Raw genomic sequence first — 15,346 nt, 5'->3', positions numbered from 1 at the left:
GAAAGCTGACTACCATAGGCCAACAACCCAGCATTCGGTAAGTTGCCCTCAACAATGAAGGTGTACAGTATTCTATATCTGTTCGTGCTCCTCTTGTTCGCTATTCACGATACTTCGGGTGAGTGTTTCTCTGCCTATCTTTATATTTGAGTACTTGATAACTATGATTTCCTTTCACATGAAATGGTATTTGTTTGTTTTATTATATCATTTTCGATGTATAGTATTAAAAGTTTTTCATTAATATTTTGTAAACTACTAAATTCACAGAGTTGAAATTTTAAATTTTGGGTTCTCCCACCTTCCGCTACACTCCATTTAAATTTCGCCATGATCGACCGCAGGTCTCTTTCAGAAGTACATACAACAGTACATTCAAAAAACCCGAAGTTCTTTATTCTCTGTAGAGAAAATATACCTTTTTGGCAAGTTAATAAAGTCATATACAGTGAAGAGCAAAAGTGAGTCTACGCTTTTCAAAACGTAATGACTTTTTAAAGATTAGATCAATCGATTTGAATTACGTAACTTTTAACATACTTTACCCAGCCATCCTCTACTCTTCTTCAAAATTTGTATAATTATAATATATATATATATATATATATATATATATATTATTATTATAATATTATATATTATATATTATAATATAAATAAATTGAATTGATTATTTAAATAAGACGGAAACAATTTCTCTAAAGTATACAGCATACTGAGTAACGGTTAAATTCATTTCACTCTTCCAATCTGAATATGGAAAAACGATCCATGTTTAATCTATGTGTAGGCAACCGAGAACCCGGTTGTACCTATTCACAATGTTTTCTTAAAAATAGAAATTTATGCGAAGAGTATTACTAAAAATCGAAATAGGTGACAATTACGAACGAATCTTTTGTGAAATTATTATTGGGAGACACATATGAGGATTACTGAACAATAATCTTCTTATGTTTCTCTTTCAAGATTCTTCTTTTTCTCGAAAATTTAGAAGGTTCGAAGTTTTAAAAGTACTTTCACAGATAAGGGCGAAAACAGAGAGATGTACTTTCACAATTTTCACACTCGAATCATCGAATACCGGTGCCGATAAACGGCGACGGAGTAAACTTAAACCAGACGAAAGTCAGGAATGTATTTGACATTTTCTACGGTGTCTTATGTAATGGAAATCTGACATTTCAATGTGACCTTCGTTCGACTTCGTTCCAATGAAAACTACAATCTGCAAAGAATTGCAATCTCCGCTTCCTATTTCTTTAACAGCTCGTATATCAGTCTAGAGAATGTTGTTGTATCTTTAAAAAGTCGAGCGTCTGGACTGCGCAGAACGCAGATGCCGGATCATTCAAGAACCACAACTAAATTTTCGAAACGCGTTTAAAAAATAATTAATAATTCAAACTGGTTACTTAATAATAAATTACAATATACGAATTTAATACGAGGAAACGATCCACGAAATCAAATGTTATGGATGTGTGTAGTCATGCTTGTCATCCGTTTTCATAAGGTCTGACAAAACCGCGACACGATAAAGTGGTGGCCTGTTACGTCGTTTCCTGGGCTTGGTACAGACCAAGTCCTGGCAAATTTGGAATAAAAAATCTCCGAGGAGATCTCTGTACGCATATTATATATGCGTTCGCCGGAATAAATGCCACGGATTGGACCATCCGAAGTCTGGATCCGTACAAGGACATCGAGAATGGTAACTTGAATCGTAAACGAATTTTTCGAAAACTTCCTTGAATTCTTTGTTTCGTACGTCAAATCTAAAAGAATTCGACAAATTTTTAGGAACCGGTGACTACAACAGGATAACTGCGCTTCGCAAAGAATATCCCCACCTGAAAGCTGTTTCCCTTGCGATAGGGGGTTGGAACGAAGGCGGCAAAAACTATTCCGATCTCGCTTCGTCCCCTGAACGAAGAGGGAAATTCATTTCCAGTGTCGTCCAGTTCCTCAAGTATTTAATCGAACGTGTGAATTCGTTCTTGTCGACTAACGTCCCTTCTAAAAGACACGTTCTTCTTGCAGACGATACAACTTCAATGGATTCGATCTGGATTGGGAGTTTCCTGCCGATCCTGCCCGCGGAGGAATACCAGAGGACAAAGAGAACTTTGTACTTCTCGTGAAGGTGCAATTGTTTATTTGTTGATAGATAAAATCAATCACGATTTCCAATGATAGCTTGCATGTAACAAAGAATTCTTTTGTAATAGGAACTGAAGGAAGCGTTCAGAGGGCCGGGGTACATTTTGACAGCAGCGATAAATTCTAACACAATACTGATAGATGCGGGGTACGATATTCCAGAAATGTCGAAGTATCTGGATCACATTTACGTGATGGCGTACGATTACCATGGTGTATGGGATACGATAGTGCTTCCAAACGCGCCGTTGACAAGCCAAAAAAATGTCGACGTGGTAAGAAATTAAAAGATTAGATAGAACATAAAACACAGCTGTGCTGCACTGAAAACATTTTCGCCCGAGCTAATTAGCTCTAATTAGTTGATTACGATAACGATCTGATTGCAATCGGATAAATGACAGATATGAATAATAGATAGTATACCAGGAATGTACTTGTGTGTACCTTATATGAAATGATTCTTGCCACTGGACATCTTAGCCAGATAGTAAATCGCAGTAAAAGTTATTTGAGTTAGGTGCATATACACAATGCCATTTAGCACCATCCTTGTCTGGCTAACCAAGATAACCATGTCTGGATAGCCGAGCGAAAGTTGACTAATATTGGCCAAATTACCAAGCATTCGTAATACTGCTAGGTGTATAATATCCCAAAAATGTCTGCTTTTTTCAGGAAACCACGATCAAACACTTGTTGGCAAAAGGTGCACCACCAAGCAAATTAATATTAGGTGTGCCCATGTATGGAAGAACATTCATATTGACTTTCATGCCCGGCTCTCCTAGCGAGAGCCCTATGAATAAACCGTGCGAGAACGTAGGGTTCAAGGGGCCTTATACTAGGCAGGATGGATACATGGGATACAATGAAGTATGTAAAAATAGTTCAACACGTGTTTCACAGTTTTTATCAGCAGTTCTTATCTTTTAATTAATGATAATTCTTTTACAGATCTGCGAAGAAATAATGAACAATCCAAACGATTGGAGCGTTGGCTGGGATCAAAGTAGCAATACGCCATATGCTGTTAAAGGCAAACAAGTTATCGTATACGATGATCCTACTAGTATAAAGAATAAGGTCGGTTATGTCGGCGAATCCGTGTTGGAAAGTATATGAGCTTATTGACAAACACCGTTGCATTCTAATTTACAGAGCGAATTTGCAATGAAGATGGATCTCGGGGGTATAATGGTTTGGAGCATCGACACCGACGACTTCCAGGGCAAATGTCGGAGGTGGAAAGAACACCCGAAACCAACGAACCCCACTTTCCCCATGATGCAAGCCATCCACATGGCTCTAACAAACGGGAGCGACACAAACAACACGGACCACACGAACGACGACACATCATCGTGCGACAGATGCGTTTTAAATTTTACTTTAGTTTTATTCGCGCTACTGGCACGGTACCTCTGGTAACGGCTCGTCATACAATGTCAAAAGTGTTGACATAAACGTGATCACTGCCGATTCGAAAAAAGTTCCTTTTTAAAACTGCCTGCGGTATGGCGCACATTGCCTCAAGGAAATGTCATCGTTAAATCAAAATCAATCCCGTCATTAATGTTAACCCTGCCGAAGTTTAGAGTATATATATGTCTACTTTATATCGGGATAAATGATGACAATTCAAGGAGGACCTTCACTTAAATGAACGATTATCTTTTACAGTATTACGGACACGATAAAAATGATTATATGAAACTAATATAGCAAACAAACTGTTTATAAACTGCGAATTGTTTCAAGTGTTATGCAAAAGATTGTAAGAAAGTGTACAACTAAGCGCGCAAACGAATAGAAACTTGCTTAAACAAACGTGTACCCTCATTGTCTCCCTTCTACCCCCGTTGCGTTTCGTTTGCGGTTCCATATTTCAAACGAATATTCAAAAACAGAAATGTTAAAAAAGAGATGTTAAACGAATTTTAAAATGTTAGACGCGATCGGAGGCGTTGCACAATCGCGCGAACCAACGTAGAGGGAATTTTGTATCGCCAAATTGACTCTTTCTTTTTGCTTGTCTTTCTTGCGAATGGCAAAAGAATCCGATCGCATGGTAATTGGAATTGTGGACTGTCAATTCGGCCGTACGTTCAAGGCGACCGGTGACTTTTGGCGTAAATACTTTTTCTCTGGTATGAAAAAGGAGCGAAACGAGATAAGCCAGAACGTGGGAGGCTGGCGCCAAACTATTGTGCAAGATTGGCAGAGACCCAGAGAACACTGCCTATGGATATTTGATCCTTAAATTATTCGATCCGATTTGCATATTACGGTAACAAAACCGTGATCGTGTTACCATTCCCGTCTGAGAAGCAAAGAAACACTCGTGCATTATCAATTATTACCATCGGGAATATTTTACTCCGAGACTATCCAAATTTTCTGTATTCGAACTGCTCGATTTTATTACGAAGTACGATATAATCCACAGAATTTTCGCGAATTATTGTTCGATTCTCAGTCTCGATATTAGTATTTCTTACTCACATACTTGATTAGTATTTCTTACAATGAAGCAAATGGTGAGATATCGTTGTTCGATCTCGTTTTCTGGAAAACGATCCAACGTTTCTACATTCTTATAAATATCTGTGATTACAGCCGTCGAGAGATCGTTGTTCTCGTTTTCTATGTTTCGTCTAATTATCACGAACGAGTCCCGGGAACGCGAAATTTCGGCGATACAAATCTTGCGCTACAAGGTAGGCGGTGCCGGAGCAGTAGCACGTTGCTCCAGTTTGGAAGTGAATGTTTGTTATGAAAAAAATGTAGGTCAGTAATTTCGGGGTTCCATACACGTACGAAGATCGATCATCGGGATCGAGTTACATTCACGGGTTACGTAAAATCCCCGTTTGCCTGCAGAATTAGGCTCGATTTTCGTCGAACGTTCTTTTTGTAATGGAACTACGAAACATTTGTCACATCGGATATATCATATGTTCACACTTGTATACGTGTTTCGATAGAATCGAGAATTTGTTGGACAAAGAAAGAAACGAAATTGAACTTATTATGAGACTCGATCCTCTCGAGTTTGTTAATTTAATGATAAACGTCGGGACCGATCGTTTATAATTTTCTGCGTATCCCTCGTGGTATTTGAAAATATTTTTCAAGTAGTACATTCTATTATTAAACAACAATGTGTCTCGAATAATTAAATGAGGTCTTCTAAATGAATCTTCAACGATTTATGATTAATAAATGCTTCTAGTCAGGGGTGCATTTACAACGAATTACCGAATCCGGTGAGAAAAGTGGGGACAGACTCCCAGATCGTAAACCGATCAATGATTTAACGGGGCGCCGAAACTCGATCGCAGGATTCCTTCACCTTTCAATGCCGGTCATCCAGCGGGCCAGTGAAATTATCACACGAATCTGAACTTACTTCTCGGATAGTCGTTTTCTGTGGGATCAGTCCCCGGCCAACGGTCAGATCGAAAGGAACCACCCTGCTATATCGTGTCTGCCATTCCGAGACGATCGCGAAATACTAAAGAAATTTTAAACGAAGATCGGTATTAATCGAATTCAAGAAAACACGCGATCAAATTACAATGCAGTGAACTCTAACTGGAAAAATACTTGTATAAATATTTAACGCGTCCATCGACACTGCAAAAACAAAAATATTGAAAAATCGATATCAAATACTTTAGCACAACGGAATATGTTCGCTCGATTTGCCTTGATCGCAAGTAAGTATAAGTTGCTCGGATACCAAAAGTGATCTATTCTGATTCTCTCTCTCTCTCTCTCTCTCTCTCTCTCTCTCTCTCTCTCTCTTTCTCTTTCTCTCTCTCTCTCTCTGCCCACCCATATAATTGAAAATATGAAACTATTATTTCTATGTATTACAACATTGCGAAGTTTGTAATCTAAAACCGTTTCATAGCAAATTTCATTCATGAATGAACCGAATTTCAATATTTCTTGGATAATGCGCTCGGTAGAATTTAGTCGTTTGAATAATTTATAATAATTTTAAATAATTCTTTGTCTAATCATGCAGTGTCTCATCATTACCATAGTTTTCTGAAATTGAATCATTCTTTCGTGGACTTTATTTGAATTGTTTAGTTCTGTCGATGGCAGTCTTCGCTGGCCATTATTACAATGAGGATGGAACACCGTACGATCCATATCATAATTTACACTTACCCCATAATCCACCACTTTATCCGACGTACTATAGGGTACCTCGTACCGGATTTTCTTGTTATGGTTTGGAGAACCAGTTGTGGGCAGATCTCAGTTCACAGTGCCAGGTAAGAATGACCTGAAACTCAAGTGAATGTAATAATATAATTGTGTAAATATAAAGAAATACTAGAAATATGACAAATATAATTTATTTGTCAGGGATACCATCTATGCCAGGATGGAAACTTGATCTCCAGCCATTTATGCGTGAACGGGACTCTCTTTAATCAACAATTTCAAGTTTGCGATCAATTTTACAATGTTAGATGCGGCAGCCCGTACGGCGATCTATAAAGTATTCAGATAATAAAGAAAAATAATTGACCAATTTCGATTATAATTATTCATCATTGATTGTCTATCACCGATTAAAAGTATTCATTTTAGCTATTAAGTATTAGTTTCTAATCAAAACAGAATTGAAATTCTCTATTTAACATGCGTTTTTGGTTAATTATACATAATTTAGAAGTGCTATGATATAGTAACATCCATATCCACTTATTCAAAAGAAGCTGTTGCATTTATTTCTTCAAGCTTCTTGTCATCTAGAAAAGCTTAGCAATTCGACTTCTAAAAAAATTCAATCAAATCTAAGTCAAATCTAAAATTGAACGATATATATAAACATGTTTAAATTCGATAGAGTTGTCTAGATTACTTGTAAGTACATAATTCGTATTTGAATATTTCTACGTCTCAATAATCGAGTTATCGAAACATTCATTCGAGAGTCGAGAATCGAAAGATCGATATTGACGAAGGAACTCGATATATCTCGCGTTTCGATTGAATGACATTTCAAACTGTTTCAAACATCAAGAAACATGGCGCTGTTCAATAAAGGCGATTGGTATACTCCTGCACCGTTGTGGCACAATGGACCGACACCAGGTGCATTTTACCATTTTCCTGGAGGTTCCTCGCAATCTGATGTTGGAGGATTTCAAAGATCACAGTAAAGTCTCACATTATATATTCACCTGCGAGAAATGGGCTCTCTAAGAAAATTGCATGTCATTCTTTATGAAAATGTAATAATAGTGATTTTCAAACAAATATAAGTTCGGTGGCTACGCAGATCCGATTACTACTGGTTCAGTACGAAATATTAGATATTTTTTTACATAATAATTGTATATTTAATCGTTCAATATAACTCTAACCTCAATCGAATAAAACCGATGAATTCTACTTCTACTTATAATGGTGTTGATTTTAATCTTTCTGCAGAGCTCCAATGACAACTGGCACGTCTGTAGTTGGAATTCAATTCAAAGATGGTGTTTTAATAGCAGCAGACGTTCTTGGATCATACGGATCTTTGGCTAGATACAGGAGCCTTGATCGCATCATGAAAGTTAACAATAACATAATTCTTGGTGCAGGAGGCGACTATGCCGATTATCAGTTTCTCAAGAGTAATATCGAAAAGAAAATGTATGTATCAACAGTAGCAACTATCCATCAAAGATATTCTAATATAAATTATTATTGTAAATATGTTTTACAGTCTCGAGGAAGAATGTCTGGATGATGGATTATCATTGAAACCAAAAGCTCTACATTGTTGGTTGACTCGTGTAATGTATTATCGAAGATCTAGTTTTGATCCTCTGTGGAATAACTTTGTTATTGGAGGCATAGAAGGCGATAAACCGTAGGTATTTCATTTCTCTTTTCATTTTAGAAATGTACATGTTACAGTTATTTAAATTCTTTCTATAGATTTTTGGGCACTGTGGACAAGCTTGGTACAGCTTATAGTGACCCAGTAATTGCAACTGGATATGGTGCATATATGGCAACGCCGATCCTAAGGAAAGCTTATGAAGAAAATAAGGAAATGTCTAAAGAACAGGCAATGGAATTGTTGTACAAAGTGATGCAGGTTCTTTTCTACAGAGATGCACGATCTTTCCCAAAAGTAAGTTACATATTACAACATATTGTTGTAGACTAGGAAAACAAAACTAATTCGATGTTTTTATTTTCAGTATCAACTTGGTATAATCACAAAAGAAGGAGGCATTGAAATAAAAGGACCAATATCATTAGACAGCTATTGGGAACCAGCTATTATGTAACAATATCATCAATTTTTTCTTAATAAAAATACATTTACTTAAAAAATAAACTTGTTGAAAGAATTACTTAATGAAGTACGTAACAATAATTTATTACAACTAACAATAATAACTTTGTACATAAATTTAAATATGTATGTGGAGACAATACCTTTATGTAACTATCGAGTTAACACATCACAGCCAGTATCAGTAATTAATATAGTGTGTTCAGTTTGGGCAGTACGCGAATTATCGGTGGTGATTGCTGTCCACCCATCTTCTAAAATTAGAATTTCCTTGGAACCTTGACTTAGAAGTGGTTCAATAGTAAATGTCATTCCTGGTGACATTTTCCCAGGATAATCGTTCGCTAATAGTAGAAAAATATACAATTACTTAATAGAAAATAATTAAGCATTTTTAACATACCAAAGTGGTAGATATCAGGTGGTCCATGAAAATAAGTACCAATACCATGACCTGCAAATGCTGGTACTACAGTGTAGCCATTCTTGTTTGCCATCTCTTCAATAATATATCCTAAAAACAAAAAGAAAATAAATTAATATCCTTTTAAATACCTCGATGATACCCAAAATACACAGTTGAATTATATTAACTCTGATAATTACCTATACTAGAAAAGTTTTCATTTGGTTTACATATATTAATGGCTGTTTGTAAACATAATTCTGTGATATTTATTAATCGTTTAGCTTCATTGTCACATTCTCCCACTTCAAACATTCGAGAACAGTCTCCATGATACCCATTCAAAAATACCTACAAGTACTCTAATTCTTATAAATATTTCTATATATATTAGATTCATATTTTTACTCACTGTTACATCAATATTTAAAGTATCTCCATTTTGTAATGGTCTAGTATCTGGTATACCATGACACGCTACATTATTGATGCTTGTACATATTGATTTTGGAAATTCACGATAATTAAGGGGACTAGGATAAGATCCATTACTTATGATCATTTCATGTGTTATTGCATCCAATTCGTCTGTTGTAACACCAGGCTAAGATTAGATACATTAATTAAATTAAATAGTCAGTTAAATCTTACATTACATGTACATTATATACCTTCACATATTGTTTAATTTGATTCAATATTTTTCTGGCAAGATAACAACTGTCTCTCATACAATCAATTTGATTTTTGTCCTTGATTTCTGGATTCTTTGGACTTTCTCTTGGTGTGGCTGATTTACTATACGATGGTTTAGGTATATAATCCGGCACTGTTCTAATTTTGGTAACTGTCCATGGTTCGACGATTTCATAATTCCCAAATGAATTATTCACGCGTTTGGGTGTTGGAGTCTGAAAAGTTGACAGATTGGTCAGTAAACAAAATCATTCCCCTAACAATAAACTTACATTTGATAGCCACTTAAAAAAGTTTCTACTGATCATTTTTAAGAGGCAAGGTGTATCTTCATTTAATTAATCTTTACAGATCACAGAGCGCATTACTCGCACAGATAACCAAAAATTATAAAACACTGGTGATTAAACACAAACAGGTGCTTGTTTTGAGATTTGGAAAATTGGAAAACCGATTCCGCTATGTAGAATGATTTGTTGTAATAATTTTCATAAAACAAACATGTGTTGAAGTGTGATGTAACCGAGAAACATGCAGAGTTATTCACTTTTGAAATTTAGGAATCAACTGACGTCACGATCGCGTTTACTGCGTTGAAATCAGCTGATCGTACGAGTCGCGTGTTTTGTAGATGTGAAGTATGAATGCAATCATGAAATCGTTTCAAGAAGTGTTACAAAACGCGAAAAACGTGTTAATATTAACTGGTAGTGGAGTTTCGGCAGAATCCGGCATTCCAACATTTAGAGGTGCTGGTGGTTTTTGGCGGAAGTACCAAGCGCAAAATCTCGCAACTCCAGAAGCATTTGCAACAAACCCATCATTAGTTTGGGAGTTCTACGAATATCGCAGAAGAGTAGCTAATGAGGCAAAACCTAATAAAGTAATTAAGTAACTCAATTATAATAAGAAAAGCATTGTTTTGAAGCATAAAAATAGGAATTTCAAGATCTACATATAATATGAACTGCCATGTTTGTAGGCTCATGAAGCAATAGCAAATTTTCAAAATCGTGGTGCAAAAGAAAGTAGAAATGTTACTATTGTAACACAGAACATTGATGAACTCCATCAAAGGGCTGGTGCTAAAGACATAGTGGAACTTCATGGTTCACTTTACAAAACACGTTGCACGGTCTGCCACGATGTTGCTATAAATACCAATATCCCTATATGCCCTGCATTGGAAGGAAAAGGGTAAAGTATAGTTTCTTAAGCATTTACCTAAATAATGCATTATTTAGGTTAATATATTTAGATCTCCGGATTCCAACATTATGATTTCTGATATTCCAAAAGATGACTTACCTCGATGCCAAAAGGAAAATTGTAAAGGTCTATTGAGACCTCATATTGTATGGTTCGGTGAGAGTTTAGATGAACATGTACTTGAGCAGGCTTGTAAGTATTGTTATCAAATGTATAAGTAAATATACAAATAGATAAAAATTTATATTATATAACAATGTACATAATGTGCAACAATGTAAGACATTAAAAATTTGTACAGTTCCAGTTTACAAATAACGTGTTAAAATATTCTTTTCTTATCTTAAATGCTAGATGATGCAGTGGAAAATTGTGACGCTTGCTTAATTATTGGTACATCTTCAATTGTATATCCTGCAGCGATGTTTGCACCGCAAGCAGCAAAACGCGGTGTACCAGTTGCTGAATTTAATTTGGAGATAACTCCCGCCACGAGAAACTTTGCGTAAGTTAGTTATTTGAAAGGTTTTATAACAAAAAAATTTTTTAATGTCCTATGTTAAAAATATAAATATTGTCACATTCGAAACTTATCTCTTGAAAGTAAATATAAATATGCATGCAATAATCTATTCACAGTCCTCAAATGGCTCTACATTTTTTTATCTGCAACAAAAAAATAACTATATTTGTATGTTACATTACAGGTATCATTTCGAGGGCCCTTGCACAGTTACAGTGGCGGAAGCTCTAGAATCTTGAATTTGTTATTATCATGCAACATTTTCATACCTTGAACATGGCATACTTCGGTATTAAGCCCAATTTCATTCAAATACTTCAACCATAGTAGTTGCTTTGTCGAAAGGATGTCTTTAGGACCTTTTACCTCTACAATTTTATGCTATAACAAATAAATCATATCTATTAGGTTATGTCAAGGTTATTTTATAATGTAAATATTCACCTGTCTCGTATCATAATTCCATACAATTAAATCAGGAAATCCAGCCGACCAAAGCTTAAAGTTTTCTATCATTCGTCTACAGATCCCTATAACACCTTGCACTCCTAAACAATACACAATTTCCTAGAAACAAAAATGATTTTTTGTTTACGCAGAATCTAGGATAATAAAATTGCAAATGAGCCATAGAACACATTTAATCTCTGCTGCAGTATGAATGAATGAAAACTTAGTTCTCATTTTTGTCGCTATAGTCATTCTAAATATACAATACAAATTGTCAAATAATTTCATAAAACGTAAGATATTAAATCTATTCGATACACCTTAATAATATCAAAAAATTGTTATAATATAAAAAAGTACGTACTTTCATATAAATGTCATGCTCCAGCAAATTTCTTGGCATTAAAGACTGATATTGTTTATAAGTTTTAAACCTCTGTTCCATCCAACTGCTGAAAGATGCTGGATCTGCATTAAAAGTATCCAGGAAGCGCAGCTTTATATCAATGCGATGTTTTCTATTTTCATAGAAATTTTTGGTGTATAAATCAGAAGGAGCAATTGCGTAAGGAGTCGCAAATGCTCCAGGAATGTTTTCTTCATACAATTCCTCCCAGAATAAAGTCGTGAATAAAAGAATTGGTAAATTCCCTTCACAGTGTAATCCGTTGGGAAAGTTCTGTTCCATATAATGGTACAAAGCAACCGTTTCTACTGTTCCATAATTATTATCGTGATCACTACTTTTTATGAGCCAAGTACTTTTACCACCTTGTGGAGCTCTAAAATAATAAAATATTCTATTAAAATTGATTACTTTTTGTTAAACAAAATTTGTTATTGAAAAATTGTGTACACTATTTCATACAATACCCTGCATTACATTAAATCGACTTACTTTGGCATTGCAACAGCCGAAATAATATTAGATGCAGGTTTAAAAGTACACATTTCATGGTAATGAGTATTTAATACTTTGTTTATATTCGTTTTTGTTTGTAACGTTACACCCGTCTTTCTATTTAAAATCCTGTCTGCTCTCTGCAAGAGGTCTACTTTGTCTACTTGCGATAAATATTCACAACCCAAAGCTTCAATTGTTATTAATGCACTAGAATCTAAATCTTTGTCATGGTGCATTTTAACAAGAGCTAATTCGCAGTACCATTTTCCTTTAGACGAGTTCATATGACAGTTTTGTTTTATCAAGAAATTTAAGATATCCACGACTTTCGCCGTGTCTTTTTTTCTTTTAAATGCTTCTATACTTTTTGAAAGTATTTTCAACCATACATATCCTGGTAGAAATTTTCTCACATGCATAGGAAGTATAGAATTTTCTAGTCTGTAAGATACAAAATTTATGATTGCAATACTGAAACTTAAATGTATCATATATTTTAACAAACCTTAACAATTCGGTCTTTAGTATGTTTGGTAATGTCTCCATTGCTGTGTTTCCATATGTTTGCACCCGTTCCCAGTCTCCTTTTTCAATTAAGTTCAACATTGTAGACAATTCAGACTTGACATTTACGTAACTATAAACAAAATTAGATATAAGTCAATTGACATTATTAAAATTTATAGAAATCTAAACGAAAAAAATATGGATAACTTGCATTAATAAATGTGGTCTAGACGAAAATAGTGGAAATTGATCCTTTGGTGTACTGGGAAACACTGCTCTTCCCAAATAAATATCACCTAGCTTGAAGAATATATCTGACATACTCATTTGAGGATCCTCATTTGGTAATAGCAAAGTCATTATTATATCAATAATATTCCATGTTCTGTCTGTTATACGTACACAATTCAATATTTTGAAAATACAATCGTACAAAACACTGCTTGGACTCTTCATTCCAGGAAACAAAGTCTTTTTTCTTGATAATTTAATCAATTTGTCAACAATGATTTCTTTTTTCCCCTTGCAATCTATTTTCATGCTTCGACTAAGTTGATGAAGTTCTTTTACTTGTAATAGATCAAGTACAGCAGCTAAACTTTCATCTTTTAAGTCATACGTACAAATACATCGTGATTCGAGAAGGTCAAAGACATCCTTCAAATTAGAGGATATATCTGGATAATTTATAGAATCTTTACGGTGCCACCCTCTCATCCTTTTTATCATGCGGGCCAATAATTTTTGAGCTTTTTCAGGAAGGGTGAGAATGCAATATATAAAATCCAATTCATTCTCTTCAAAGTAACTGCAATTATAAGGTTTCGACAAGACTGTGAGAATAGAACCAATTAGAATTTTTGCATTAAGATCGCTAGGCAAATTCACATTATTTAGTTCATATTTTACTGAAGCTTTAGTATTTATCTGACTATAACGATACTCAAATGTATTACTAAAATATATTTCTTCCATGTTAAAATTATTTGGTACAATAGCACCTTGCTTTACTAGGTTCATATGTTCAATAACAGTCCTTACAATATCAATATTTACAAATTGATCAAATAATTTTCTAGCTACATGTTTGTTTGGAGATATATTAGATGACATTTTTGGAGAATACTTTGATTTTTTAAACGTAGAAGGTGAACTATTAGAATTAGCTATTGGAGATATATTTTTGTCACATATTAGCTGTTTCTTGAGTGGTGTATTCTCAAGAACTCCATTATCACTATCATTTCCATTTGGTATATCCTTTTTCAATTTATTTATAGGTAATACATCATTATTGTATTTTTCAAATGCTAACTCTTCTTGGGATAATTCAGCAGCACTATCATATGTAATTGTACACAATGATGTTGGATCATAGCTGATATTACTTTCTGACAATGAAATATACTTATCTACCCCCTCTTTTTCATAACACAAAGTATTATTTTCTTGAGATATTATTTCGACATCTTTGTCATCATCTAAATTTAGCTGACTGGATTTGAGATGTTTAATTGCATGCTTTGTATGCTGTAATCTTTTCAATTTCGTTTTCTAAAAAAAAAAAATACATAATTTACTTATAAAGATAAGAGAACGAAGGAAACAAAATAGAGGAATAATATAACTTACATTTGGGGTGCGAGGAGTGACACTTAATGCAGAATTCTTTTTAATATTGTCCAGTTTTCGGCTACTATTTGTCGATTTAAAGAACTCATCTATACGTTTCTGCTTAACCATTTTTTCTCTATATAGTAAAATATTAGTATCATTATTTTCTATTCAATAACCAAAAAAGATCATAAAGTACCTCGGCATGTTTAGAAATCTCATTTATGCAAAGAACACACGTAATATTCTCCCTTTTCTTACTGGAACACTCAAACTCAACTCATCTCCCATTGTAATAAATACATATCGAACTTTAAACATACATAACATAAGCCACTGATTACGGAAACTCGCTGACTATCACCGACTTTTGCATGCCTAAAAATTTAGTCGCGTACGACTAAACTCTAAACGTCTGAACCACCTTTAACAACTCATAGAAACCTACAATAATTCTGGAGGTACTCAATCTTACCATGGAGGCGCTGTAAAATGATTTAGTACATTGTACCGAGAAAGAAACACCATTGTCATTCTATGTATCTACTAAAT

General features: G+C 34.5%; 6 protein-coding genes across 7 annotated transcripts; 4 read left to right on the top strand and 2 right to left on the bottom strand.

Annotated features, from left to right (window-relative positions):
• The first annotated feature begins 27 nt into the window (after positions 1-27).
• On the top strand, positions 28-3,993 carry LOC117226455 (putative chitinase 2). Its single transcript, XM_033480778.2, has 8 exons — positions 28-118; positions 1,517-1,714; positions 1,804-1,972; positions 2,044-2,146; positions 2,232-2,438; positions 2,842-3,039; positions 3,121-3,249; positions 3,325-3,993. The coding sequence occupies exons 1-8, from the start codon at positions 55-57 to the stop codon at positions 3,592-3,594; spliced, it is 1,338 nt and encodes a 445-aa protein (XP_033336669.2). The 5' UTR covers positions 28-54; the 3' UTR covers positions 3,595-3,993.
• A 1,563-nt stretch (positions 3,994-5,556) lies between these two features.
• On the top strand, positions 5,557-6,718 carry LOC117226157 (U-scoloptoxin(01)-Er1a). The gene is made up of 3 exons (XM_033480219.2): positions 5,557-5,885; positions 6,268-6,455; positions 6,550-6,718. Exons 1-3 carry the CDS (start codon positions 5,858-5,860, stop codon positions 6,682-6,684), a joined length of 351 nt encoding a protein of 116 aa, XP_033336110.1. The 5' UTR covers positions 5,557-5,857; the 3' UTR covers positions 6,685-6,718.
• A 469-nt stretch (positions 6,719-7,187) lies between these two features.
• Positions 7,188-8,527, top strand: Prosbeta7 (proteasome subunit beta type-4). The gene is made up of 5 exons (XM_033480677.2): positions 7,188-7,348; positions 7,624-7,830; positions 7,904-8,050; positions 8,119-8,317; positions 8,388-8,527. The coding sequence occupies exons 1-5, from the start codon at positions 7,218-7,220 to the stop codon at positions 8,475-8,477; spliced, it is 774 nt and encodes a 257-aa protein (XP_033336568.1). The 5' UTR covers positions 7,188-7,217; the 3' UTR covers positions 8,478-8,527.
• A 26-nt stretch (positions 8,528-8,553) lies between these two features.
• LOC117226401 (methionine aminopeptidase 1D, mitochondrial) lies at positions 8,554-10,001 on the bottom strand. The gene is made up of 6 exons (XM_033480675.2): positions 9,860-10,001; positions 9,563-9,802; positions 9,304-9,495; positions 9,092-9,242; positions 8,889-8,999; positions 8,554-8,829 (listed from the first exon to the last, which is right to left on the bottom strand). Exons 1-6 carry the CDS (start codon positions 9,893-9,895, stop codon positions 8,639-8,641), a joined length of 921 nt encoding a protein of 306 aa, XP_033336566.2. The 5' UTR covers positions 9,896-10,001; the 3' UTR covers positions 8,554-8,638.
• Positions 10,002-10,227: 226 nt separating this feature from the next.
• Positions 10,228-11,731, top strand: LOC117226402 (NAD-dependent protein deacylase sirtuin-5, mitochondrial). Its single transcript, XM_033480676.2, has 5 exons — positions 10,228-10,470; positions 10,570-10,784; positions 10,846-10,988; positions 11,151-11,301; positions 11,504-11,731. The coding sequence occupies exons 1-5, from the start codon at positions 10,228-10,230 to the stop codon at positions 11,556-11,558; spliced, it is 807 nt and encodes a 268-aa protein (XP_033336567.2). The 3' UTR covers positions 11,559-11,731.
• On the bottom strand, positions 11,021-15,219 carry LOC117226398 (fanconi-associated nuclease 1). Of its 2 annotated transcripts, XM_033480670.2 has the most exons (9): positions 14,994-15,219; positions 14,813-14,930; positions 13,392-14,734; positions 13,179-13,310; positions 12,668-13,114; positions 12,134-12,551; positions 11,764-11,886; positions 11,589-11,700; positions 11,021-11,462 (listed from the first exon to the last, which is right to left on the bottom strand). In XM_033480670.2, exons 1-9 carry the CDS (start codon positions 15,014-15,016, stop codon positions 11,449-11,451), a joined length of 2,730 nt encoding a protein of 909 aa, XP_033336561.2. In that variant the 5' UTR covers positions 15,017-15,219; the 3' UTR covers positions 11,021-11,448. The 2 variants fall into 2 exon arrangements, with proteins under 2 accessions (XP_033336561.2, XP_033336560.2); XM_033480669.2 differs by lacking the exon at positions 11,021-11,462 and having other exon boundaries at positions 11,530-11,700; positions 14,994-15,148.
• Between the last annotated feature and the right edge of the window lie 127 nt (positions 15,220-15,346).

Source organism: Megalopta genalis, chromosome 11 (genome assembly GCF_051020955.1).
Source record: "Megalopta genalis isolate 19385.01 chromosome 11, iyMegGena1_principal, whole genome shotgun sequence".
Taxonomy (NCBI): Eukaryota; Metazoa; Arthropoda; class Insecta; order Hymenoptera; family Halictidae; genus Megalopta; species Megalopta genalis.
This window is presented reverse-complemented; position numbering and strand designations above follow the sequence as displayed.

Excerpts from the sequence above, each read along its gene's own strand:
- LOC117226401 (XM_033480675.2), bottom strand. The coding sequence starts at position 9,895 with ATGATCAGTAGAAACTTTTTTAAGTGGCTATCAAAT. Across the intron at positions 9,803-9,859 it reads TTTTTAAGTGGCTATCAAAT|ACTCCAACACCCAAACGCGT; the intron begins GTAAGTTTATTG and ends TCAACTTTTCAG. Across the intron at positions 9,243-9,303 it reads CTTTAAATATTGATGTAACA|GTATTTTTGAATGGGTATCA; the intron begins GTGAGTAAAAAT and ends GAGTACTTGTAG.
- LOC117226402 (XM_033480676.2), top strand. The coding sequence starts at position 10,228 with ATGAATGCAATCATGAAATCGTTTCAAGAAGTGTTACAAAACGCGAAA. Across the intron at positions 10,471-10,569 it reads ATGAGGCAAAACCTAATAAA|GCTCATGAAGCAATAGCAAA; the intron begins GTAATTAAGTAA and ends CCATGTTTGTAG. Across the intron at positions 10,785-10,845 it reads CCTGCATTGGAAGGAAAAGG|ATCTCCGGATTCCAACATTA; the intron begins GTAAAGTATAGT and ends TAATATATTTAG.
- LOC117226455 (XM_033480778.2), top strand. The coding sequence starts at position 55 with ATGAAGGTGTACAGTATTCTATATCTGTTCGTGCTCCTCTTGTTCGCT. Across the intron at positions 119-1,516 it reads CGCTATTCACGATACTTCGG|GTCTGACAAAACCGCGACAC; the intron begins GTGAGTGTTTCT and ends CGTTTTCATAAG. Across the intron at positions 2,147-2,231 it reads ACTTTGTACTTCTCGTGAAG|GAACTGAAGGAAGCGTTCAG; the intron begins GTGCAATTGTTT and ends CTTTTGTAATAG.
- Prosbeta7 (XM_033480677.2), top strand. The coding sequence starts at position 7,218 with ATGGCGCTGTTCAATAAAGGCGATTGGTATACTCCTGCACCGTTGTGG. Across the intron at positions 8,051-8,118 it reads GGCATAGAAGGCGATAAACC|ATTTTTGGGCACTGTGGACA; the intron begins GTAGGTATTTCA and ends TTCTTTCTATAG. Across the intron at positions 8,318-8,387 it reads ATGCACGATCTTTCCCAAAA|TATCAACTTGGTATAATCAC; the intron begins GTAAGTTACATA and ends TTTTATTTTCAG.
- LOC117226398 (XM_033480669.2), bottom strand. The coding sequence starts at position 15,016 with ATGAGATTTCTAAACATGCCGAG. Across the intron at positions 14,735-14,812 it reads TCACTCCTCGCACCCCAAAT|AAAACGAAATTGAAAAGATT; the intron begins GTAAGTTATATT and ends TTTTTTTTTTAG. Across the intron at positions 13,311-13,391 it reads TCTAGACCACATTTATTAAT|TTACGTAAATGTCAAGTCTG; the intron begins GCAAGTTATCCA and ends TTTTGTTTATAG.
- LOC117226157 (XM_033480219.2), top strand. The coding sequence starts at position 5,858 with ATGTTCGCTCGATTTGCCTTGATCGCAA. Across the intron at positions 5,886-6,267 it reads TCGATTTGCCTTGATCGCAA|TTCTGTCGATGGCAGTCTTC; the intron begins GTAAGTATAAGT and ends TGAATTGTTTAG. Across the intron at positions 6,456-6,549 it reads ATCTCAGTTCACAGTGCCAG|GGATACCATCTATGCCAGGA; the intron begins GTAAGAATGACC and ends TTTATTTGTCAG.